This window comes from Chinchilla lanigera, unplaced genomic scaffold (assembly GCF_000276665.1).
Source record: "Chinchilla lanigera isolate Chin_1 unplaced genomic scaffold, ChiLan1.0 scaffold00051, whole genome shotgun sequence".
In the NCBI taxonomy this organism is placed as follows: domain Eukaryota; kingdom Metazoa; phylum Chordata; class Mammalia; order Rodentia; family Chinchillidae; genus Chinchilla; species Chinchilla lanigera.
The window spans coordinates 6,605,970-6,629,907 of record NW_004955452.1 but is presented as its reverse complement, the minus strand read 5'-3'; the positions used below and the strand labels follow the sequence as shown (position 1 = coordinate 6,629,907).

Below are 23,938 nucleotides of genomic sequence, written 5' to 3'. Positions count from 1 at the left end.
GAGCAATGAAACAGCAGTCACCAAGCCAGCAATTATTTTGTGGCTTTGGGCAGTTCATTTGCTCAAAGCCACATCACTATTAAATGGCGACAGAAGCAAATAATTAAGAGGCTGACAGGTCGTCTTGTGTTTGCATCCTGCTCTGTCTTGTAGCTGACTGATCCTGGACAAGTTACTCAACCTCTTCCCCAGGTCCTGATTGCAAGATCCACTGAGGTTTAAATCAGCCTGTTGCCTCAGTCACTAATTCATACTAAAAATTTTGGGGGATTTGAAGTTGGGATGTACCAGTAGCGCGAAGGGCTGAGGTTTCTGGGGTCCTCCTTCAAAGAGTGGGTAGAGAGAAGTTTACAGTGGGAAGTGCTTCTCAGGCTCCATTGCCATGTTCTGGGTAGAGTCAAAGGTCAGCAGGGCTCCACAGCAGGAGGAGTTCTGGGGCAAGCAGCCCCCTGGCAAGAGCTCCGAAGCTGGATCTGAAGGGTTCTGGACGCCCACTGTTCAGCACCGCGTCTGTACACCTGATACTCTGAGGTGCGCTCACTCAGCAGAGCGTGCAGGGCAGGGCCTGCAGATCCCACTTTTTCCCTATCTCAGACCTGGACACACATCTTAGGAGCGCCTGCGGTGAGCAGTGCACAGTGGTTGGCGTGAACAGGGGCACAGGCTGTTCCGGAAGCGGCCAGTGTCAGAGTTCTGGCGGGAGAGGAGGGTGCGGATAGGCCGAGTCCCCAGCCTCCAGGGAGCGGCGCTGCCCCAGGGCCGAGGGTGGAGCTTTCCCGGTCGGGGAAAGGGCTGGGCCCGGCCTACAAGTGAGGGCAGGGCTGAGTGTCTGCCCGCGCTTCCCAGAGAGGTCCGGGTGGAGGACACTGCCAACTCTACTCCCGGGCCTCCCACTGACTCTGAGCTGCGGATCGCCGGGTACCCGATTCCCGGAACCCAGTCCTGGATTTGAGATCCTCAAGGACCTTGAAAGTCTGAGCTGATTTCTCCGCTGGACACCAGATTTCCGAACCGGGACGTCCGGCCAGTCTCTGGGACACCCAGATCCTGTAGGAGATTCTCGGATCGCGACTGGATTCCGGCTCCCGAGATCCCTGGATTCGCCGCGCCAGGCTCCTGCCCCGGCCCGGGTTCCAGGCGCCAGGCGCCTGAGCGCCCCCGCATGGCGGGGGTGTGCCCCGGGCCCGGGACCTTGGAGCGCGCCGGCAGCTGCTGGCAGGACCCTCTGGCCGAGGCGCTGAGCCGGGGCAGGCCGATCGCTGCGCCCCCGGGCCGGGGCTGCGCGCGGAGCCGGCCGCTCAGCGTGGTCTATGTGCTGACGCGGGAGCCGCGGCCCGAGGTGGAACCTGGGGCGGGAACCGAGGCGGAACCACTGCCCCTGCGCTGCCTGCGCGAGGCCTGTGCGCAGCTCTCGGGGCCTCGGCCGCCGCCACAACTGCGCAGCCTGCCCTTTGCGACCCTGGCGCTGGGTGACACCACCGCGCTGGATTCCTTCTACAATGCGGGTGAGTGCGGGGGCGGGGCGGGGGCGGGGCGGAGGCGGGGCCTAGCTGGGTGCGGGGTCTGGGGATCTACCCGAGTTAAAGCTAAAGGACCCCAGGCTGGGACTGCAGAGGAGTTTAGGCGAGTCCGGAGCGTGGCTGCTCGCCGGCTGGGCTCAGGATTGGATGTGGAGCTTCACCTGGCTCCAGAGCTCAGGGCTGCACAGTGCAGTGCAGGCCATGCTTTCCGAGCGGGTTGGGATGGGACCGGGCTTAGAAACCCCGGGGCGGGACTAAGAGAGGGCCGGACTGTGGTTCTCAGGGGGCGCTGGAGAACTCAAACTTCGGTTGATACCACGCGGAGATTTTTATTATCTTGGTATTGGGGATTGAACCCCAGGGCCTTCCCCCTGAGCTATATCCCTAGCTCTTTTTAAAATTCTTAGACAAGGTCTAGCGAAATTGTCCATGTGACACCCGAATTTGTGATGCTCCTGCCTCAGCTTCCCAGAATGTTGGGATTACAAGCGTGCGCCCCAGCCCTCTGCCTCTCGTGGAGCTTTTGAGGGCGAATCCTGGCGGGGAACGTGAACTGGGGAAGGTGGGTCCCGTTCCTGACGGGCTGGACTTTAGAGGTCCTAGTATTACTACTTCCAATGATCGGGCTCAAGAGGCGGAAAGGAAAGCCAAAGACCCATCCGGTCTGGATTCCGAGCGAGGCAATTTGGCTTTCAAGATGCAGCCTCCAAGAGTGGGCGGGGCGGGGCCGGGCGGGGCCAGGAGGCGGTTCTTCCCGCGCTGATCACCACTTGCTCAGCCAATCCGGACCCCCGCCTGGCTCCATCCTTATTTGTTCGCCTGAGAGTCCGGGAACTGTGCTTCCTGGACATCCCATGAAATTGCAGCCTAAAAATGAAGGCGGACCCGACCACGAGGACACAAAGACGCATACAGAGTCATCAACTCACAAATCACATCCATATTGACTCACACAGCCCCTGGCAGACCCTGTCACACAGTGGGACACAGTGCGTTACACACACACACACACACACACACACACACAGGCCCAGCGTTGTCTGCACACTCTAATGGTGCTAGCTGCTTTCAAGAGACTGGGAGGACCCAGGAGAGGGGACTTCTTGTTTGCGCCATTGCTGGTTCCCACCGAAGCCTCAGGAACAGGGATTGAGCTGTAGCACACTCCCGGCCCACCTTTCCCGGCACAGAGCTGCAGCTGGCACGGGGTCCCAGCCCAGGGAGCCCAGCTCCTCCTCCGCAGCACCACAGCTGTCAGTGTTGTGGACGTGCTGGGCACTCTACAAAGCGAACAGGCCTGGAACAGAGTCGGGCCTGGCTGGAGTCCCACGGCGAGGCAGGTGGGGGCCAGAAGGCGCCCCCCCCAGTCTCCTTCTCCACCAAGCAGGCCTTTGGGGCTCAGGGCCTGCACCTCTTTGCCCACAGATGTGGTGGTGGTGGAGGTGAGCGGCTCCCTGGCACAACCCTCCCTGTTCTACCACCTTGCCGTGCGTGAGAGCTTCAGCATGACCAACAATGTGCTCCTCTGCTCCCAGGCCGACCTCCCTGACCTGCAGGCCCTGCGTGTAGGTGGCGGGTGGCTCATGGGGACAGATGCAGGGTTGGGGTAAGGCCTACCCAGAACGCTAGTATCTGACTGTCTGCCTCCTGCAGGAGGATATTTTCCAGAAGAACTCGGTGAGCAGAACCCATCCCTCACTCCATTGTGCTCTTTGACCTCTGCTGTAACGTCTGACCTCTACTAATCTTCCTGCCCTCCTCAGTTACCTCTGACATGAAGGCCCCTTGGCATCCATGTGGCCCTCTGTTCCCTATAATCTCCTTTATGAAGTGTGGTCCTCTCCTGCTATTCTAATCCTCAGTGATGCTAACCTCAGACCTCCTCCCTGCTCCTCTCTAGCTCTGTGCCAACCTCTGACCCCACTAATTCCTGCCTCCTTCCCACCAGGACTGTGCTGGAAGCTATACACTGATCCCCTATGTGGTGACAGCCACTGGTCGGGTGCTGTGTGGTGATGTCGGCCTCCTGAAGGGCCTGGCTGACGGGCTGGTACAGGCTGGGGTGGGCACCGAGGCCCTGCTCACTCCCCTGGTGGGCCGCTTTGCCTGCCTGCTGGAGGCCACTTCCACGGACTCCTGGTAATGGGGGCTCTCAGGGAGGGTGCACCAGCACGAGGCTGGGCCGAGGGCCAGGCCCACCATTCTCTTTCCCTCCCTCTCCCGCCTGGGCATCAGTGGCTATTTCCGGGAGACCATTCGGCAGGCTATCCGGCAGGCTCGGGAGCGGCTCAGTGGGCAGCAGCTTCGGCAGGAGCTGGCTCGCCTGCAGCGGAGACTGGACAGCGTGGAGCTGCTGAGCCCTGACATCATCATGAACCTGCTGCTGTCCTACCGCGATGTGCAGGTCTGTGGCGTTCAGGGAGGCGGGCAGGTGGTGGACTTTGTTACCAGGCAAACCCAGTTCAGCAGTTGTGTGTGTCCCTTGCTTGCTGGTGGCTTTGAGCAAATTATCTAACTTCTGTGAGCCTCAGTTTTCTGATTTGTCATAGGGGATGATGATGTCACTGCTTCCAGGGAACTTGTAGGTGGGAAACACCCAGTGTGGGCCCCTGGTGGCTTTGAGGGCCTGACAGAGGTGTGCAGAGAGGATGGAGAGGGAGGTGACAGGACCCCAGATCAGGGTGCTCAGGGCCTGAGGCTGGTCATTCTAGGGCTGGCTGTTCCCTCGTGCAGGATTACTCAGCCATCATTGACCTGGTGGAGACGCTGCAGGCCTTGCCCACCTGTGACGTGGCCGAGCAGCACAATGTCTGCTTCCACTACACATTTGCTCTCAACCGGTGCGTGCTAGGGCAGGGCGTGGGTCAGAGCCACACGAGGCTCTGTGGCCGGGATTTCTGTTCTGTGAGATCACTGCTGTCTGTGTCCATTGCTCTTCTGGGAATCTGCTGAGCAGGGTACTGATGTCAGAGGGTCGCTGTTGTTCTGGGTTCCTGCTGTCTGGGGGCAGGGAAAGCAATACACCCTGGTACGGTCACAACAGTTCCTTAGAGCCACTGTAGCCAGGAACCACTTCTATCTGGGGTCACTACCACTAAAGAGATCAGTGCCGGCCAGGTTCAGTGTCATTTCAGGGTCACCGTCAGACCCCTGGAGGAGACCCTCCTGTTTAGGACCTAGGGGTCCCAAGACAGAGAGGGTCAGGGCCATCCGGTAGGTCCTTACCCCATTTTCCCCTGCTATAGGAGGAACAGGCCTGGGGACCGGGAGAAAGCACTTGCTGTGCTGCTGCCCCTGGTACAGTTCGAGGGCTCTGTGGCGCCTGATCTGTACTGCATGTGTGGCCGAGTCTACAAGGACATGTTCTTCAGCTCCGGCTTCCAGGATACTGGGCACCTGGAGCAGGCCTATCACTGGTGAGGGGCACAAGGGAGGGGCCGGAAGGCTGAGCTGCTCAGATGAGGAACTGGGCTGTGGGCATCCGTCGAGTTCTGTGGCTCCTCCTCCGGCCCCGCCGCAGGTACCGCAAGGCCTTCGACGTGGAGCCCAGCCTGCACTCCGGCATCAACGCAGCTGTGCTCCTCATCGCAGCTGGGCAGCAGTTTGAGGACTCTGAGGAGCTCCAGCTCATAGGTGAGTGGGGCCCAGAGGGCCCTGGGCAGGGGACAGGGAGCTAGAACCACGGGCAGAAGCTAAGGCTAACTTCATCCCTTGTGGCCTGTTCTGCCCGCGTTCACACTGGGGTTCTCACAACCATTCCCAAGCTCACACATGTACCCATTACACACTGGCTCCCATATCTGCTTGTTCCCAAACCTCCTGCGCTCAGGCTCCTACTCCCACCTGAGATCTTGCCACACGTACCTTTCCATCCATACCTAAGTTCATGAGCGATGTGCCCCCTGTTTGGGTCTTGCCCACACCTGCACCCACACTCACTGGAGCCTGCGCCCCTCTCCCCCAGGCATGAAGCTGGGCTGCCTGCTGGCCCGCAAAGGCTGTGTGGAGAAGATGCAGTATTACTGGGATGTAGGTTTCTACCTGGGAGCCCAGATCCTTGCCAATGACCCTATCCAGGTGGTGCTGGCTGCAGAGCAGCTGTACAAGCTCAATGCCCCCATATGGTAGGTGGCCCCTCTGCATTCCCGGCCTGGCCTTGGGCTGTTGGCTCCTGCGCCCATGTCCGCTAGCACTTTAGCCTGAGCCACAGGCCATGACCTGACCACTTACAGACCAGTGCCCATGGCACCAATGCCCGTGTTCTGGCTACAGCCAAGCCAGTTTACTCCTCCTCACAGTGGCAGATGGTGCCTGAGCATGAGCTGAGGACACGACTGTGCCCCCAGGTACCTGGTGTCAGTGATGGAGACCTTCCTGCTCTACCAGCACTTCAGACCCACGCCAGAGCCCTCTGGAGGACCCCTACTGCGTGCTCACTTCTGGCTGCACTTCTTGCTGCAGTCCTGCCAGCCGTTTAAGACACCCTGTCCCCAGGAAAACCAGTGCTCGGTGAGGCCTGTGGGAGTGGGACCCAGGGAGAGGGCTGAACCCCTCTGACCCACCTTCTCCCCTGCTGCCGCCGTAGGTGCTGGTCCTTGAGATGAACAAAGTGCTGCTGCCCGCAAGGCTTGAGGTTGAGGGGATGAGCCCCGTGAGCGCTGTGACCCTTCGCCTGCTGGAGCCAGAGACGCAGGTGAGTGGTGGCCCCTGGTTCTAGGCTGTGCACCTCTTTCCTCGAGTCTTTCTCCACTCCCCAACGCCCCTCCCCTTCAACCCTTCTTCTCGCAGGAGGAGCCCTCCAGCTGGACCTTCCCAGTGGCCTCCATCTGCGGAGTCAGGTGAGAGGCCGATCCTGGAGGGCGTGTGGCCGCCAGACGGCCCTGCTGTCCCCTGCCCTCACCGGCCCCTTCTTTTCCCAGTGCCTCCAAGCGCGACGAGCGCTGCTGTTTCCTCTACGCGCTTCCTCCGGCCCAGGACGTCCAGCTGTGCTTCCCCAGCGTCGGGCACTGCCAGTGGTGCGCTCAGTCTTCCGGTCCGGGTACTCTGGGCCACTCGCCCAGGGGAGTGAGGGAAAGGAAGGGACCATGTCTCCCTGGGGTGCTCCGGGTGAGGAGGGGCGGTCGCGCCGGCCCCAGATGCCCCTCCCACAGGTCTCACTCCGCCCCCGCCACGCCCCGCTCCCAGGTTCTGCGGCCTCATCCAGGCCTTGGTGAAGAATCCAGATTCCACGGCGCCCGCGGAGGAGGCGGGCAGCGTGGGGGAGGTGCTCGAGGTGAGGACGTGGGATTGGGGGTTCGAGGAGGGCAGAGGGCTGAGGGCTGTGCTGAACCCCGTCCCCACGCTCCGCAGTTTGACTATGAATACACGGAGAACGGCGAGCGGCTGGTGCTGGGCAAGGGCACCTACGGCGTGGTGTACGCAGGCCGCGACAGGCACACGAGGGTGCGCATCGCCATCAAGGAGATCCCCGAGCGGGACAGCAGGTGCGGTGTGCGGGGCCCGCTACGGGATGCAAGGGTTGAGAGGCTCCCGTGGGCTGTGAACTGGGGTCCACAGCAGGGCGGGGCTGAGGCCCGCGGAGGCCTCTGGGCGGGGCGATAAGGGTGGCAAATGTGGGAGGGGCTTGGCGGGGGCGGGTCCGGGGGCGTGGCCCGGCTGTGGCAGGACCCGGCAGGCAGCTTCGCTCCCTCCCTCCCGCAGATTCTCTCAGCCCCTGCACGAAGAGATTGCTCTCCACAAACGCCTGCGCCACAAGAACATCGTGCGCTATCTGGGCTCCGCCAGCCAGGGCGGCTACCTCAAGATCTTCATGGAGGAAGTGCCCGGAGGTACCTGCTCTGCGTGGGAGGGGAGTGAAACCCGAGGTGTGGGGCACAGGTGTGGAGTCAGGAAGGTCGGAGAACCCCAGGGGGGAATGAACCCTAGCGTGTGTGGGTGGCTGTGCCCAGAACTGGCTGACAGACTGGCGTCGGGTGACGGAGTCTGGGCCACGGTGTGGGTGTATCTGGGCCTTGAACAAAGATGTGAGTGCAGTGCGTGCCAACCGTGAACTCGGACTGTACCTGCCCAGGCAGCCTGTCCTCCTTGCTGCGCTCAGTGTGGGGACCCCTGAAGGACAATGAGAGTACTATCAGCTTCTACACCCGCCAGATCCTGCAGGGACTCAGCTACCTGCACGACAACCGCATTGTGCACCGGGACATCAAGGTGGGCCCAGGGGCTGGCTCACCTGGCCTGCTGGGGTTGGGGAGCCATGGTTCCAGAGGGAGACTGGCGGTGTACATTCAGTGGGAAGGCCCTTCGCAAAAGTGAGGAAATCATCAGGGAGTTTCCTCTAAGGGAGAGGTTCAGATCTGAAACAAAAGCAGGCAGCAGCTCCCAGAAAGGTGATAAGTGGGATGGGTGGGAAAGGGCGTTGACAGAGGACGGGCCAGGCTGGGGTCCCCAGGAGATGAGGTCCTAGGATGGGTGTCCAGTTCTGTGTCAAGGACCCATCCCAGTGTCCACTAAGCACAATGTCCACTCCATTCAGGGGGACAATGTACTGATCAACACTTTCAGTGGGCTGCTCAAGATTTCTGACTTTGGCACCTCCAAGCGGCTAGCAGGCATCACACCCTGCACTGAGACATTTACAGGTACCAGGGTGTGGGAGTGGTGAGCTCTTAGAGCCCTATAGGGAACTGGGTTTTTCCTGGGCATGGAGTTAGAGTTCTTCTTCTTTTTTTTCTTCTCCTTCTCCTTCTTCTTCTTTTTTTTCCAGTCCTGGGAATCGAACTCACGACATTGCGCTTGCCAGGCAGGCGCTGTGCTGCTGAGCTAAATCCCCAGGGGCTGCTGCTACTTCTTCTTCTTCTTCTTCTTCTTCTTCTTCTTCTTCTTCTTCTTCTTCTTCTTCTTTGTCTTTTTTTGAGATAGGGTCTCGCTATGCAGTTCTGGCTGGACTTGCGCTCACTTTGTAGCCCAGGCTGGTCTTGAACTCAAGACAATCCTCTTGCCTCAGCCTCCCGAGTGCTGGGATTACAGGCCTGTACCACCATGCCTAGCAGTTAAAGTTCTAATAGGGGATGAAACCCAGGGTAGGTGATGGGGGTGGGGTGGGGGTTGGGGGAGGGAGGTGACAGAATCCAGAATTGGAGCGCAGATCAGTGATGAAGTCAAGTTTAGCATATAAAGTGGAGCACGCACATGTGGATGCAGGTCTAGGTGAGTGTTGGAGGCCAAGATGGATGGTAGAATTCAGGGGAGGTAGCAGGCTGTGGTGGCGAATGCCTATAATCCCAGGACTCAGGGGGCTGAGGTAAGAGGATTTCGAGAAGTTTGAGGCCAGCCTGAGCTACACAGTGAGTTCAAGCTCAGCCTGAACATAGAGTGAGACCTCATCTTAAAAAAATAAAAAGAGGGGCTGGGGATTTAGCTCAGCGGCACAGCCCCTGCCTGACAAGCACAAGGTCGTGAATATGATTCTCAGTACTGGAGAAAACCCAAAAAATAAAAAAATAAAAATAAAAAGATTCACGGGGAGCTGCAGTCCGGGATACACGGTGGAGCAGAGCGCTCCTGAGGGCAGCGGCGTCCGTGAATGTGACGAAGCCTGGGAGGAATGATGGAACCCTTGGCAGGCAATGGAGCCTGTCGTTGGTGATACAGCTCAGGATAGGTGTTTGATGGCCAAGGCAGACGATGCGAGCTATTTGGGATAACAGGTTCAGCGTAGTTGTAGGCAGCCAGCGGATGATGGAGCCCTCCCCCTCTATGATAAAGCTGACATGGACATTATTGCTCTTGCTCCCGTTCTAGGGACCCTGCAGTATATGGCCCCAGAAATCATTGACCAGGGCCCGCGGGGATATGGGAAGGCAGCTGACATCTGGTCACTGGGCTGCACTGTAATTGAGATGGCCACGGGTCGGCCACCCTTCCATGAGCTAGGGAGCCCACAGGCTGCCATGTTTCAGGTGAGACCCCCTTGGGGCCTGGCCCATGGAGGTTGGGTGGGGCTCAACTGGGCCGTGAACACCTCTGGTCTTGTCTCTTGTTTGCCCCTCCCCAGGTGGGCATGTATAAGGTGCATCCACCGATGCCCGACTCTCTGTCAGCTGAGGCCCAAGCCTTCCTCCTCCGAACTTTCGAGCCGGACCCCCGCCTCCGAGCCAATGCCCAAACTTTGCTGGGAGACCCCTTCCTGCAGCCTGGGAAGAGAAGCCGCAGCCCCAGCTCCCCTCGGCAAGCTCCTCGGCCCTCAGGTGCTGTGGGGGTGGAGAGAGAGCCGGCTGGAGAGGCGAGGCGCTGGGGAGGTGAGAGGGCTGACAGCTTGTTCCTCATCAGATGCCCCTTCAGCTGGCCCCACTCACTCGGCGGACATGACCACCCAGTCCCACACATTCCCTCGGCCTCAGGCACCCTCTCAGCACCCACCCAGCCCTCCCAAGCGCTGCCTCAGTTATGGGGACACCTGCCTGCTCCGGTGAGAGCCTGGGGTTCTAGAGGGGGCCCCCTTCACCTGGTTTTCCCTTTGTAACCTACCCCTCCCCCCAAAAAACTCCTCTTGGGGACTTGGGCACCTTGGCCGCTTGCAAGAATGTATCTGATACCTACTGCCCACTCTCAGATGCTTTAACGTGTATTTACTGTGCTCCCTTCCGCAGTGCTGGGTTTAATCTCCTTAGCCCTGTGAGGTGGAATTAAAGTAACAGCCAGGATTTAAACCTCGCGGCAGAGGTGGCTGGATGCTCTTGCCTGCCTTCCACCAGCCGCTCCCCATTGCGCCTAGGGTGCCCGAGGAGCCCGGAGTCGAGGAGCCAGCGTCCCCGGAGGAGAGTTCGGGGCTCAGCCTGCTGCACCAGGAAAGCAAGCGCAGGGCCATGCTCGCAGAGGTGCTGCAGCAGGAGCTGCCCACGCTGGCGGACAATCTGCGCCTGGAGCGGGAGCAGGTGGGCGGCCAGTCCGAGCGCCCCCTGGTGGTCGAGCCCGGACAGGATGGCTGGTGGCCTTTAGCAGTCCGCCAAAACCTCTCCTACGCGGGTGGAGACACTCACTGATGGCTCCTCTCTCCTTCTCAGGGTTCCCGTCTAAGCAAGCCTCATGTAGAACAGCTGCTGCGCTGCCTCAGCGCGCACATCCACACCCCCAACCGCCGACAGCTGGCCCAGGAGCTGCGGGCGCTGCAAGCACAGCTGCAGGCCCAGGGCCTCGGGCCGACCCTTCTGAGTGGACCGCTCTTCGCCTTCCCAGATGCGGTGAGGAAGCTTCCTTGCAGTTAGGGCTGCCCAGTAACAGGTAGTGAGCTTCCTGGGACTGCTAATTGGCCGAGACTTGATGCTCCGGAATTCCGTGTGAAGAGAGGGTGTCTGACCCGTCCCAGCTCTCCCCTGGACCCAAGCCCACCCACCCCACTTTCCTCCAGCAGAGACTTTCAAGGCTCTTCCCAACTCCAGTCCCACCCGGGCTGTCAGCTGTCTTAGCCGCGTTCTCTCCCGCTCCAGGTGAAGCAGATCCTCCGCCAGCGCCAGATCCGCCCACACTGGATGTTCGTGCTGGACTCGCTGCTCAGCCGCGCGGTCCGGGCAGCCCTGGCTGTGCTCGACCCAGGTAGGAGGGGCCGGCGCCCAGCAGCCTGCGCCAGGGTGTGGCCCCGAGGGCTTGGCGAGCGCGGCCCGGGCCGGTGGGGCGAGGCGGGAAGGAACTGCTGTGTGACTAGACCTCTCCGAGACTGGCCGTCCGGTCTCTCCCAGAGTGTCGCCCTCCCGGGGACAGTGTCTGGGCGTCCCAAACCCATGTCCTTACCCTTCCTGAGTTCACCCCACTCTGATTGGCAGAGGTGGAGAAGAAGACGGTCTCACCAAGGTCACAGGAGCTGAGCAGAGACTGGGAGTCCCAGCAGAAGCAGCAGGAGACCCAGCTCCCGGCAGAACCCGAGCAGAGCCCCCTGCCTCTGATAGTGCAGCTGGGCCTCCTGCGAGCTGAGACTGACCGGTGAGGACGGTGCAGTCACCTACAGAACCTTCGCGCCCCTCAGCCCACTCCCCACTTCATTCTACTCTTCTGTGCTCCAACAGGCTTAGGAATGTCCTGGTGGAGAAGGAACGGGAGTGCCAGGCCTTGGTGCACCGGGCGCTACAGCGGGTGAATGGGGAGGCCGGAACCTACGCTCTGGCCTCAGAGCCTCCGGGTGAGCCGACCTGGCTGGAGGAGGTTGGTGGTGGGTGTGAGGCTCCCTCCAGCAGGAGACACCCTCAGGCTCATCCCCCCGACTTCTTGACAGCGTCTCTCACAAAGGACCAGAGCCTGGTGCAGTGGCTACAGGACCTAAGTGTGGATGCAGGGACCATCCAAACGGTGAGTGGGGAGCTGCTGGCTATCCCTGACCACACCAACCAAAGACTGCCCGTCTTTCAGTGTGTTTCTCATTTCCCTCTGCTTGCAGAGACTCTTGATACTGGAAAGCCCTTAATGTATCCCTACCCCAGTACAGATGGGAAAACTGAGGCCCAGAAACCAACGTGCCCTGCCTCAGCATCTTGGTAGTAGAACAGAACTAATACCTGGTTCTGGTGGTTGTTTTTTTTTTTTTTCTTTTTTTGTCTTTTTGAGACAAGGTCTCCCTATGCAGTTCAGGCTGGCCTTGAGCTCATTTTGTAGCCCAGGCTGGTCTCGAACTCACAACGATTCTCCTGCCTCAGCCTCCCAAGTGCTGGGATTACAGGCGTGCGCCACCACGCCCACCTAGTACCTGGTTCTCAGGACACATCTGTCTGTCATTTTCTATTTCTGCGGGTCTTTGTTCACATCCAGCTGCTGAACCACAGCTTCACCCTCCATGCTCTGCTCACCTGTGCCACTCGAGATGACCTCCTCTACACCCGAATCAGGTACCCCTGGCCCCTCTGGACACCCACATGGCCTGATCGGGCCAGATCCTGCCCCCAGCTATAGGCCTGCCTCAGTTGCTCCCTGGAAACCATAGGGCCACCAGTGTCCCCTGAGGACAGAGGTAGCATTGGGCAGGCCATAGGTCCCAGAGAGAGCCAAGACCCACTTCTGGCTGAGCCACATTGAGCCCACTGCCCCCAGGGGAGGAATGGTATGCCGCATCTGGAGAGCCATCTTGGCACAGCGAGCAGGATCCATGTCAGGAACCCTGGGACCCCGAGAGGCCGAATGAGGACAGCAGAGGCAGGACAGACCCACAGACGGATGGAGAAACGGAGAAGACATGAAGCTGCTCCTGAAACACCAACCCAGGAGCCAGGGACAACTGTGGGAGGCTGGGAAGCGGGGCCGGAGTAGGCCCAGGCCCAGCCCCAGTGTGGAGAACCAGCTGCAGAAGCACCCAAGTGTTTGGTAAACAGGACCAAAGACTATTAAACAGTGCCTGTCTTGGCCCCTCTGGAGGGGTGTGTGTGTGGTATCCTGGGAGCGTTCCAGGAGGTCTTTGTGTCTTAATCTGGTCCCTGTCCCACCTCTTTCCTCCTAGCACTTTGCCGCCTTGTGCTGCATCTCCAGCAGACACCAGCCCTTAGTGACCTCAGAAGAAACTTTATTGACTTTAGCTAAGGACAGGCCCTGGGATGGCGCCCCTAAGAGAGTGGTTGGGTAGGGCTAAGTCCTGGGAACTAGGTTGGTTCTGAGGGGTAGAAGGCCGTCCACCCACTCACACGGCCGCTCCAGGAGTGTCTGCCATAGGCGCTTCTCCTCGGGTGTGGAATCCATCCAGGGCACCTGGAGCCCGTAGCTGCTGCCTGGATGTGGGTGGGCACAGGTGTCGGGCACGGTCGCCCTGGACACATCAGGTCCCAGCAGATACCTGTCTGGTCCCGCATTAAGCATTGTGCCCAGTTTCCCCCAGATCGTGATAGAAAGAACTCAGGAAAGGGCAGAGTGGGTGCCCAAGGCCACGCGCTGAGCCCCTGCCTCCCAACTCGACTCCCTCCCGGGCCCTGCTCTGCTTACCAGTACCCAGGCTGAGGCGGACGCCCCCCAGCTGGCGGCTGGCCAGGGTCCCGTGATCCCAGAGGGAGAGCTCAGCACAGGCCTGGCGCAGATCAGCAGGCCCAAAGCCATCATACACCATGGTGTGGTTGAACCTGGGGCTGAGGCTGTGTCGCACTACCCGTGTACGCTGGCGGCCAGCTCGGCTATCGTCAGGCAGCACGGAGCTGTGGGAAAGGTGGGCGGCTATCAGGTGACCCCTTCCCCCACCAGTGAGAGCCAACAGTCACCGAGTCCTGTCCTTTCTCCTTCACTTATGTCCATGTCCCCTGGCTTGGGCCTGACCTATCTCCTAGCCTCAGCGCCCTGGGACCTTTGCACCAGTCTCCTCTCTGTCTCCTGCCTTTAAATTTACAACTCCCATTCATAGGCCAGGGCATAGACTGATGTCTCTGGTTTTTCTCCGGTACCGGGAACCGAACTCATGACCTTGCGCTTGCCAGGCAGGCGCTTTTGCCGCTGAGCTAAATCCCCAGCCCCTAGAGTGATGTCTCTGAAATGCAATTTTTTTTTTTTTTGTACTGGGAATCAAACTCAGGACCTTGTGCTTGCCAGGCAGGCCATTGTGCCGCTGAGCTATATCCCCAGCCTGAAATGCAATTTTCTGCTACTCCCTGGTTCAGTCTTCTTCACTGATCCCTGTTGCTTCCACACCCCAGTTAATGTCCCAACTCTTCCTGCAAAATGAAAAAGTACAATAACTGAAAGAAAAACATTGGAAGCCCAGAATCTGATGGGCCTGCCTTCATTTACTCTCAGAGAGGGGCAGCACCTGGAGGAAGCCTTTTTGTTTTGTTTTGCTTTGTTTTGTTTTGAGACAAGCTCTCATGACTTGGTCTAGGCTGGCCTGGAACTCACAGCAATCTTCCTGCCTCAGCCTCCAGAGTGTTGGGATTACAGGCGTGCACCACCATGTTGGCTGGGAAGCCTTTCTGTGGTACTGAATTTGAACCTGGAGCCTTTGCACAGATACATCCCTAGCCCTCTTTATTCATTTGTGTATTTTTGAGACAGCATCTTGATAAGTTTCCCTGGCAGGAATCAAACTTGTGATCTTCCTGCCTCAGCCAAAGTGCTGGGATTACAGGTGTGGCCATCACGCCCAGCTCTGGAGGCACCCCTAAAGGTCCCTCAAAGCTTACTTTGAAAATCACTGGGCCTGAGGTGTAGCTCAGTGGTAGAACCTAGTTTAGATAAACATCAGGCCTTGGGTTTGATCCCAGGACGAGAGGGAAAAAACAACTTCCTGAACTGCAAGTTCAGGGCCAGCCCCCATAGCCTGGCCTTCCAGATTCTCTCTCTGTCTCTCTCTTTTTTTTTTTCTGTACCAAGAATCAAATTCAGGACCTTGCGCTTGCCAGGCGGGTGCTTGTGCCACTGAGCTATATCCCCGGCCCTCCAGATTCTCCAAGGACGGACCCTGTGGCTCTCCAGTAAGTCCTGCTGGCACCACCAGTCTCCCTGAAACGCAGCTCCTCAAAGGGGTCCTCAGCTTTTCCTACTCCAGACCTCTGTCTCAGCCCCAGACCCGGCCTGGTGACCAGAGCGGAGTGTCCGAGTGGAAAGGGTGCTCCCAGGTCTGAGCTCCACAGCAGGCAGAGCAGCAGGCGGCAGTGCTCTCACCATTGCACGAAGGAGTCCAGGGACCCGGAGCGCAGCGGCAGGAGGTTCTGAGCTTCCTTGACCCAGAAGTGCAGCTCCCCGCTCACAGGCTGTCCCCCACCTACAGAGACTCAGCTTAGGTTCGCCCTGGGCCGAGTCCACCTCCTCGCTCAGCAGGGGTCTGCTGCCACCCAGGGCCCATCCAGCTTGGCTCTCAGGGTGGGTCACTCACCCTCGGAGCCGGCAGGGACGTACTTGAGGGACAGCGAGAGGAGACCGCGGCTGGGCAGCTCATCGGGAGAGGGTAGGACCTGCCACAGCAGGGGTGGGCTGGTCAGCGTGTAGAGACAGGGGAAATGCCTCCAGACACATGGGGTGTGGTCACCCCGGGCCTCGCTCTAAGGGTGCGAGGCAAGGGAGGCTCTACTCAAGGCGAGGTCCCTCTGGGGCAGAGCCGGTAGGTGTAGAGGGCGCTCCGCGGGGAACCCCACGCAGGCCTTGCTGCCCTACCTACCCGGGGCTGCAGGGGGAGCCAGGTGGGCTCGGAGTCCCAGTTCCACGTGTCCAGAGGCACTTCGACCTCACCCAGAAAGATGTTGCGGCCCAGGCTTTCACGGTGCCACACGGACAGGCTCAGCACACGACCCGGGAGCTCAGTCTGAGGGACAGAGTACTGGGGACAGGAGGTGGCTTTAGTGCAGCGCCCCTGGTGGTTCGAACGCGCGCCATGCAGGATGCCATGGGAGCGGGGGCAGCTGCAGAGTGGATCAACCCGGGCCTCCTGCGGAACGGAGGATGGAGCAGCCGCCCAGGTGGAAACTGGCAGCCCCTGCCATTTCATCCCTCCGGAAGAGGAGCCCTGTTCATTAATGTCGAGCAGCCTCACCCGGAGAATCTCGTTAAAGATCGGATTCAGATTTCGTTTCTTCACAGCTGTCTTGCGCTTGCTCTGCTTATCTGGGAGGAGGTAGCTTTTGACGTAGCTGGGGCAGGGAAGGGGAGGGTCGCAGGTAAGGAGGGCACCGTTGCAGAGCCACCTCTCCTGCCTCGGAGACCTCCCCAGCTACCATCCACAACACTGCGTCCTACGTGTAAAGCCTCGTGCCAATTTACAGGAATTACCTCCTTAATCCCCATGTTGTTTCCCCCTCCCTTTTTTTAGACAAGGCCTTGCTAAATAGTTCAGGCTGTCCTTGAACTCTTTATGTAGCCCAGGCTGGTCTCGAACTCGCAATGATCCTCCTGCCTCAGCCTCCCGAGTGCTGGGATTACAGGCGTGCGCCACCACGCCCAGCGAAGTTCTCATTTTGAAGATGAGGAAATTGAAGCCAAGGAAAGTTGATGTTGGGCTGGGCTGTGAGAATGACTCCATGCCTCCAGCTTTACCCACGTAGGGCCCCCTTGCCGCCCCGCACGCTGCACTCACGGGTCAGAGCGGCGGCGCCGGGCTGCGGCCAGGCCCTGGCACTGGATCACGTGCACGCGCAGCTCCCGGGCCCCGGGATCGTAGCGCAGCGCGAAGTTCAGAGAGCCGCACACCTGCACCGCGCCCGCCTCCAGCTCCCCCGACAGGCTCATCAGGCTGCCGCTCAGCTGCAGGCGAGGGTGGGGCCGGTCAGGGCCCGGGTGACGGGCTCACGTCGGGGCGGACGGAACGCCGGGGCTTACAAGCCGGAGCGCGGAGGGGTAGGGAGGGAGAGGTAGCAGGCACTTCTATGCGGGGGCGACCCCCAGGTCTCCCCGGACCCCTCACCGTGGAGGAGTTGAGGCTGGACACGGAGGAGCTGCTGCTGAGCATGCGGTCGAGTGAGGGGCCGGGCCCCGGAGCCTCCTCCCCGTTCTCCAGGATCTCAGATGCCACCTCGATCTGAAGAACGGGAAAGTGACTGGGCGCCGATCACCTCCACCTGCATCGTCGTGGCCGGTGCGCAGCCGGGGCAGGGGCGCTCCCACCCCGAATCCGCTCCGGGTCTTTCAAGCAACCGCGGGCCGCTCCCGCCTACCTGGGCGGACCCGGGCCGCGGCTCCTCCGCCGCCTTCCTCGCCCCGGGCGAGGGCTCCAGCTCCGGCTTCGGTTTAAACTCGGGCTCCGGCTCCGGCTCCGGCTCCGGCTGGGGCTCCGCCTGCTCCGCGTCCACCTGCGCGTCCCCGGGGCCGGGGGCTGGGGCGTGGCACAAGCTGCTGAGCGGGCTCCTCTCCGGCCCGCCCTTGAGCCAGTTTGGAGGGGCTGATCCACAACCCTGGTGACCTGCAGACTGAGGCCCCAGCTCTGCCCTGGGGCCACCGTGGCGGCCACGCACAGCCGCCGACCCGGAAGGAGGAAGGTGGACGTGGTGACTGGGGTCACTAAGGGCCGCCTGTGATCCCTGCAACCTCTCTGGGCTCCCGACACAACTCGCACTCACCTTCCTGCATCTGGGGCTCCTCCTCATGATCTGAGACCTTTAGTGGTGAGGGGAAGTCAGGCTCCTAAGGAAATACGGGGTAGAGGCCACAGTGGGGGCTAATGAAGAAGGGGCCAAAGGTCACGGTGGGGTCAGATCAGAGGCGCCAGCGGGGCCAACCCGATTCAGATTTAGCGCAGCCCTCAGAGCAGGCTTGGCAGCTGCTGCCAGACCAGTCTGGCCTGTACTTCACACCCTCGCATCCCCACCTGCCCCTCCGGATGGGCCTGGCTTCATTTCTGCCAGTCCTGCGCGTTCCCACTGGTCGGCTTCCTCCAGAGGCCAGTCCACGCCGCCCTCTGGGCGGAGGGGAGGGCTGCGTCCCAGGGCTCCAGACTGGCGCAGAGGGGGCTGCCTCCCAGCGCAGCCCCAGCGCGTTCACCCGACTCCGGCGCTGTGCACTGTTAGCTCACTCAGTCCCTCCATACTCACTTGAGTCTCACCACGCCTCTCTTGAGGGGCCTCCTCATCTGTGGGGAGCCACCTAGGACGAGGTGGCAGGGCTGGTGTTGAGGGCGAGGGCTTGGGTAAGGGGAGTCACGCCCCTCTCCCCCTGAGGCCTCCTCACCTGGGCCTGGCCTCCTCTTCAGTCTCTTTCCCAGAAGCCTCAGCCTCTCCGTCACTGCCCAGAGCTTGGTCTCCTGGGCCCAGGTAAGTTCTGTGACTGCCCATTCTCAGGAAGTCTAACTGTGACCCACAGGAGAGGCCCCTGGCGACGCTAACCCCACCCAAGACACAGTATGGGGACAGCCAGCACCCTACCCGGGCCTCCTCTCACCCCTAGAGCTCTTCTTCCTGCGGATAGAGGCTCGGACAAGGTCAGAGCCCCAGTGGCTATGCTGGTGCCGTTGGGAACGTGCCTCCTGGAACCAGTCTCCTGTTAGGGTCTTCAGCTGCCTGGGGTCTTCCAGCGAGGCCCGGAGCTTGCTGGAGGATAGGAGAGGGCACGGCTGTCTCTACTTACCCAAGCAAGATTCCTGCCACCCAATTGGTCCCAGCTTTCAACAGCACGCGCAGCTCCCGGGCCTGTGGGGAGACTGAATCTAGAACAGTCAAGCATGCTATGGGGAGGTAGGTGCTGTGACGAGTGTAAGAAGGGCCAGCTCCGTGGGAATCCAGGAAGTCTTCCCAAAGGAGGTGACACTCACATTCTCTTTTCCTTTTCCCATGCTGGAGATTTAACCCAGGCCCTTGCACATGCTAAGCAGGTGCTGTACCATTAAACTATATCCCTGAATTTACTTCTTTTTACCTCTTTTTTTTTTTTTTTTTTTGAGACAGGGTCTCGCGATGCAGTTCAGGCTGGCCTTGAGCTCACTTTGTAGCCCAGGCTGGTCTCGAACTTGCAACGATCCTCCTGCCTCAGCCTCCCAAGTGCTGGGATTATATGTGTGTACCACCCCCCTCAGCAGAAATTGCTTCTTTAAGGACAAGTTGGAATTCTCCAGATAGAAAAGGATAATATTCATTAAATGATTACTGTGGGCCATACTTGCATAATTTCTCTTAATTCTGAGATAGGGCTCCGCAGCCCCATTTTACAGATGAGGAGAATAGGGTCATGTAAGTTGCGCAATGGTACATAGCTAGAAGTGTCTGTCTGTCCTCCAGCTGTCTGTCATGCCCCTGTGCTGCTGTGCTCCTCCAGGAAGAAGGCACAAACAGCCTCAGCTTGGAAGTGAGGGTGTGTTCAGGGGTGCAGGGCACCCTGAGGCTGTAGTGAGTATTATGTTTGTTGTCAGATAGGGGCTGAGGGGAAAGATAAAATGGGGAGGTGGCAGGGCCGTGCTCAAAAGCCTGCCCTTGCCATAGTTGCCGCCTTGTGGTGGTGGTGGCTGGAAGGGGCAGGCCACCAGGGAGGCTGGGAAGGGACCTGGGACAGCCACCCCAGGAGGGAGGAGAGGAGCGCTGAGCAGACCAAGGGCGGAGGGGACAGCACTCTGACAGGTGTCGGTATGAAGTAGAGCAGGGGCCTGCACAAACCCTCGAGGGCCTGAGCCCCCTCCCTCCTGGCCAGCAGCCACCCTGCCTCACCTGACCCGCCCCTCATCCAGCTGGCGCAGGCGGGCATCTCGTCTGAGGACATCAGCAATGGCCTCCTGCTCCTCCTGCGTCAGGAAGCTGAGGTCCAACAATCCCTCGACCTCAGGCTCTGGGCCATGTGCCATGGGGAGGGAGGACAAGGGCCCAAAGCCTCTCCTGAGATGGGTGGCCCCTCGGGGGCATCAGCTGGGGCCAGGCCCCAGCCGGGCACACGTGGCTTCCTGCGGGCAGACCAAGGGTCACATCAGTCTTTTCCCTCAAACAGCATGTCTGCCCTTCTCTCCCCAAATGTGTGGCTGGTGGGAGGTAAGTACAATCCCTGGAAGGGTGAGGCCAAGGTCATAGCCCCTGAACACACTCAGGGAAATATTCAAAGTGTATGGAGACACTGGTGCACACACCCTACAGAAGGGACACACGAAGAACCAGAGATGGCACACACACACATGCACACACTAACCTGGGTAGGCAAGCATGAATACCTGTGGTCACATGTGCACACTGACACTTTGTGAAGACAGGCACAAGCACACCCCCCACAAAGGGACCTGTGGGGACCCAGGCACAGCCCATGCCCCGGAGCTGTGTACACGCGGGTTCTTAAACCTGCACAGAGCTTGTGCACACAAAGGGAGACAGGGACCCGCCCTGACATGTTCATCTGCAGAAAAGTCTGCAGGCAAGTACATGTCTCTGGCTAAACCCAAATCCGACTTTTGCCTGTGCACATTGCCGGTCTAACTGGTTGCGAGCTCCTTGAAGCTGGGGACAGATCATTCCCCTCAAAGCAGGGCTTTGCACATGGCAGACAGCTGGTATTTGACTGATGAAATGTAAAAATATACCTGTGCGCGCACGCGCACACACACACACACACACACACGCATACACGCACGCACGCCTGCATTTGCTCATTCCTGACCCAGGCAGCCTCCCCAACTGGGGCTGCTCCCCTGCTCCTCCCCTCCACCCCGCCCGGCTCATTTGGCCTTCCTGTGTGAAGCAACCTCCTCCCCAGCCCATACACCAACTTCCTCCCCTCAAGTAACCGCAGCCCCGACTCCCCCTGGGCCCGCCAGCCCCGGGATTCCCGCACGCAAGCCCTGCACTCTTGCCCTGGGCCCCTGGGCACCTCAGCTGGGCTGCATGGCTTCCTCCACCCCAGCAGCCAAGGACAGCGAAGCAGCTCATGCCCAGGCACCACCATGACTCAGAGGAAAACATTTGCCAGCCCAGAGGGGCGTGTGAACATGGCAGGGGGCAAAGCACTGGGCCGTGGCTTCAGCCTGAGCCCACTGAGCAGTCCATCCTCTCTCCCACCCCTTCCATGCCAGGGCTCCAGGTAGGAGATGGAAGAGGGTGGCTCAGGGGCAGGTCCTGGCTTGTGCCTGCTGCTTCCAGTGCCCTGTCCCCTCCCAGGTGAGTCAGGCTGAGCAAGCCTGTTCCCTGATACCTGCTCTGAGGAGCCTGGGCTTTCTGCACATCTGTGTTAATGGAACCCTGTGTGCTCCTAGGTGACAGCTTTCTAAACTGCTGTGTCCAAGACGCGGGCTGTCACACAAACAGCTCTGGACTCTTCTGGGACGTTTCTGTCCCACACCCTGCGTTCCGTGTGCGTCGTCTGGTGTGGTCGGGGTGTCTGTAAGCTGAGCATTGTAGGAGCCCATGCAGTTTCTGTGTGTCTGTGTCATGTTGCTGTGTGATGTCCCCTGGCTGCCTAGACTGGCTATGTGGGGTGTCCAGGGACTTTCTGGGTGACAGTGCCATGTGGGTGTGTGCATGGTGTGCATTTCCTTCTTTGCTGTCTGCAAGACTAAGCTATGTGTTCTGATGTGTGATAAGGTTCCTGGGGCCACTATGTGTGTGCGTGTGCTAAGGTGGGGGGAGCTTGGCAGAGGTCCTGGTCCTGAGGTCTGCCTGGGCTGAGTCACTGGCATCCAAGCCCAGTGTCCCCCTTCCTGAATCCCCAGTCCTCCCAGAGGCTGATCAAGCACCTGTCCTCCCGACTGTTTCAACATATGGACAGACCCATTGGTCCCAGAAGGGTCCAGTCCCAGACATGCTCCCACCTCCCCCACCCCAAGATGCCAGAGAGTGCCCAGGACAGCAGGTGGCAGTGGCTGCTCCTGGGGATACTGGCAGGGGACCTGGCACCAAAGTGTGTTACCTGTAGGGGTCCAGTATAGGAGGATGTCTTCTTAGGTGGCTCTGGCTCCCCAGTAGGGCAGGTGAGTTTCTGGGACCCGGGGAAGAGCTGTGAAGGCCTAAGGCTGACTGGCCCAGTGGAGCAGCTGCCCGGGCCAGGGGGAGGGGGAGGAGGAAACACCTCAGCAGGGCCTGGTGCAAAACCGGGCCTGGACTCCCCAGGGTGCGACCCGCAGCTGCTCTCAGAGAAGCCAGGGCTGGCTTGGGCCTGGGGCGTGGCCCCAGCTCCAGCTCAGCATCTCGTAGTTCCGGCAGGTCTGGCAGAGTCTTGGCTGGCTTGCCCATAAAATGGGTAGTTACCTTGTAGCAGCCCCTGCCTTCTCACCGACGGGTTGATAGGAAGCTGCTTTGAAAGCAAAGTTGAGACACTTTTCTTTCTAAGAATCAGAGTAATGGAAAGATTGCAGACTTTGCAGTTAGGCAACCTCAGCGGAGTCCCTGCTCTGCCTCTGTGCGACCTTGAGTAGTCTTTAACCTGTCTGAGCTGCAGTTTCCTCCTATGCAGACTGTAGATAGCAGAGTACCAGGAGCCTATTCTCAAGGGATTTAAGTACTGGTACAAGATGGCATGAAGGAGGTGTCAGGTGTCTCTTTTCCAGTAGTCTGGCACTCAGGTGTATTTCAGCACCTAATGCCACTCTCTGTCCACCTCTAAGGAAGTGCTGGCCACCGCTCTCTCTGTCCTTTCTGCCACTCTGGGTCCCACCAGTGCCAGGGTGAGAGTCCTACACCCTCTGTCTACGGGGAACCTCTGAACACCTCACTCAGCACCCAGCTCTGCTCACTGAGAGCAGAGCTTTGGGCTTTAGAGGACATCAGCTTTGGGACCATGATCCTCTGGAGCTGTCTTCATTCTGATTGGGCACAAAAGGTCACCTGAAAGCTTTCTGACTGCCCCAAATCCACTCCATTCCAGGCTGCCTGTCCGCCCCTATTCTCCTGCACCTGTAGCTGTGGATGACAGAACACATGTCACAGACCTGGGAGGAGGTAGACAAGGGCTAGGTTCTAGAGGAAGCCTCGCTCCTCCGCTCATCAGAACCAGCTCCCCTTTGAACATCCCCAGCACTCTAAAAAACTGAAGGTGACCTCCCCCCACCCCAGGTCCAGCCTCCCCAATTTGTTTTGAAAGTCAATCTGCTAAATTGGGGTAATAATCCCTACTCAGAGGACTTTCACTACAATTCAACCCTGGAAAGTCCCCCCCCCCCACCTTATTTTACAGTACTGGGGATTGACCTCAAGGCTTAGGCATGCTAGGCAAGGGCTGCATCACTGGGTTATATCCCTGGGCCCATTCATTCATCCATTCATAGTCAGAGTCTTCCCCAGGCTGACCTTGAACTTTCCATCCTCCTGCCTCAGCCTCCCGAGTAGCTGGGATCAAATGGCCAGCTCCCTGCAGACTCAATAAATACACGTATGTGTGTTTCCATATGCAATACCCAGAGAGTGTCCATGATGGAGAGGTGACGCCTACTTTCCCTATCAGGGCTCTCAGGTGAGAGGAGAGTGGCCAACAGCATCCTCATCCCTTACCTCGGGATGTTTCTTGAGCTCTCTCCTCGGCGGCCCCGAGGGTGTTAAGCTTGTGTAGTCATAGGCCTCTCCATTTCCCCTCCTCTCTGCCTTCACGGCCTTCTTGTAGCTCCTGGACACCTCCCAGCCAAGTCTTTCCTGTCGTCTCACCCTAAACCCGCCGGGCTTAGACCCCCGGTCTCCACCATCATGGCCTACCAGCTTCCTGGGTCACAGAGGTGGTCACCCCCAACCCCCACTTCAGGCCCTGTCCCCTCCCTGCCCCACCTCCATCCGTCCTCCTAATGACCAGGGCTCAGGCCCGGCTCAGCCTCTCCTGGGTCTCTTCCTCCCCCGCCCCACCAGCCCATTACTGCCCAGCTGCCTCTGGCAGTGAGCTTGGGGGGCAGCAGTGGAGGGGCGACAATTCCCACAGCGCACTGGGCAGGACACCGAGAAGCTGATATGCCATAAGCTCCTGGCACTGGACACAGACTCGGCCAAGGCACTGGCAACCTGACCTCAGGCCAGGGCTGGAGGTGCCCAAGGACACGAACGAAGACGGAAGCAGCTGAGGTGTGAGCGACCCGCAGAGAGGGGGAAGCAGGAACAGCC

The 23,938-nt window shown here is 59.6% G+C and overlaps 2 protein-coding genes across 3 annotated transcripts; one reads left to right on the top strand and one right to left on the bottom strand.

Moving 5' to 3' along the window:
• Positions 1-1,162: 1,162 nt before the first annotated feature.
• On the top strand, positions 1,163-12,911 carry Map3k6 (mitogen-activated protein kinase kinase kinase 6). 2 transcript variants are annotated; one of them, XM_005394903.2, is made up of 29 exons: positions 1,163-1,505; positions 2,946-3,085; positions 3,174-3,197; positions 3,469-3,659; positions 3,756-3,924; positions 4,254-4,360; positions 4,766-4,936; positions 5,041-5,153; positions 5,485-5,644; positions 5,867-6,029; positions 6,106-6,213; positions 6,309-6,358; positions 6,440-6,535; positions 6,705-6,792; positions 6,870-7,003; positions 7,221-7,348; positions 7,591-7,727; positions 8,053-8,158; positions 9,321-9,478; positions 9,574-9,766; positions 9,849-9,987; positions 10,294-10,453; positions 10,583-10,759; positions 11,006-11,111; positions 11,339-11,495; positions 11,579-11,691; positions 11,785-11,858; positions 12,315-12,391; positions 12,594-12,911. In XM_005394903.2, exons 1-29 carry the CDS (start codon positions 1,163-1,165, stop codon positions 12,682-12,684), a joined length of 3,873 nt encoding a protein of 1,290 aa, XP_005394960.1. In that variant the 3' UTR covers positions 12,685-12,911. The 2 variants fall into 2 exon arrangements, with proteins under 2 accessions (XP_005394960.1, XP_013375070.1); XM_013519616.1 differs by lacking the exon at positions 3,174-3,197.
• Positions 12,912-13,038: 127 nt separating this feature from the next.
• On the bottom strand, positions 13,039-19,819 carry Sytl1 (synaptotagmin-like 1). Its single transcript, XM_013519617.1, is given in 15 exon segments — positions 13,039-13,261; positions 13,473-13,678; positions 15,135-15,234; positions 15,346-15,424; positions 15,628-15,786; positions 16,000-16,096; positions 16,540-16,706; positions 16,867-16,980; positions 17,117-17,274; positions 17,519-17,582; positions 17,990-18,041; positions 18,126-18,198; positions 18,336-18,484; positions 19,592-19,740; positions 19,742-19,819. Coding segments are annotated over 15 exon segments (1,749 nt in total). The 5' UTR covers positions 19,784-19,819; the 3' UTR covers positions 13,039-13,121.
• Positions 19,820-23,938: the final 4,119 nt, after the last annotated feature.

Bases quoted from the DNA above. Each gene is read 5' to 3' on its own strand.
- Map3k6 (XM_005394903.2), top strand. From the start codon at position 1,163: ATGGCGGGGGTGTGCCCCGGGCCCGGGACCTTGGAGCGCGCCGGCAGC. The intron at 4,361-4,765 runs GTGCGTGCTAGG...CCCCTGCTATAG, and splicing joins TACACATTTGCTCTCAACCG to GAGGAACAGGCCTGGGGACC. The intron at 11,692-11,784 runs GTGAGCCGACCT...ACTTCTTGACAG, and splicing joins TCTGGCCTCAGAGCCTCCGG to CGTCTCTCACAAAGGACCAG.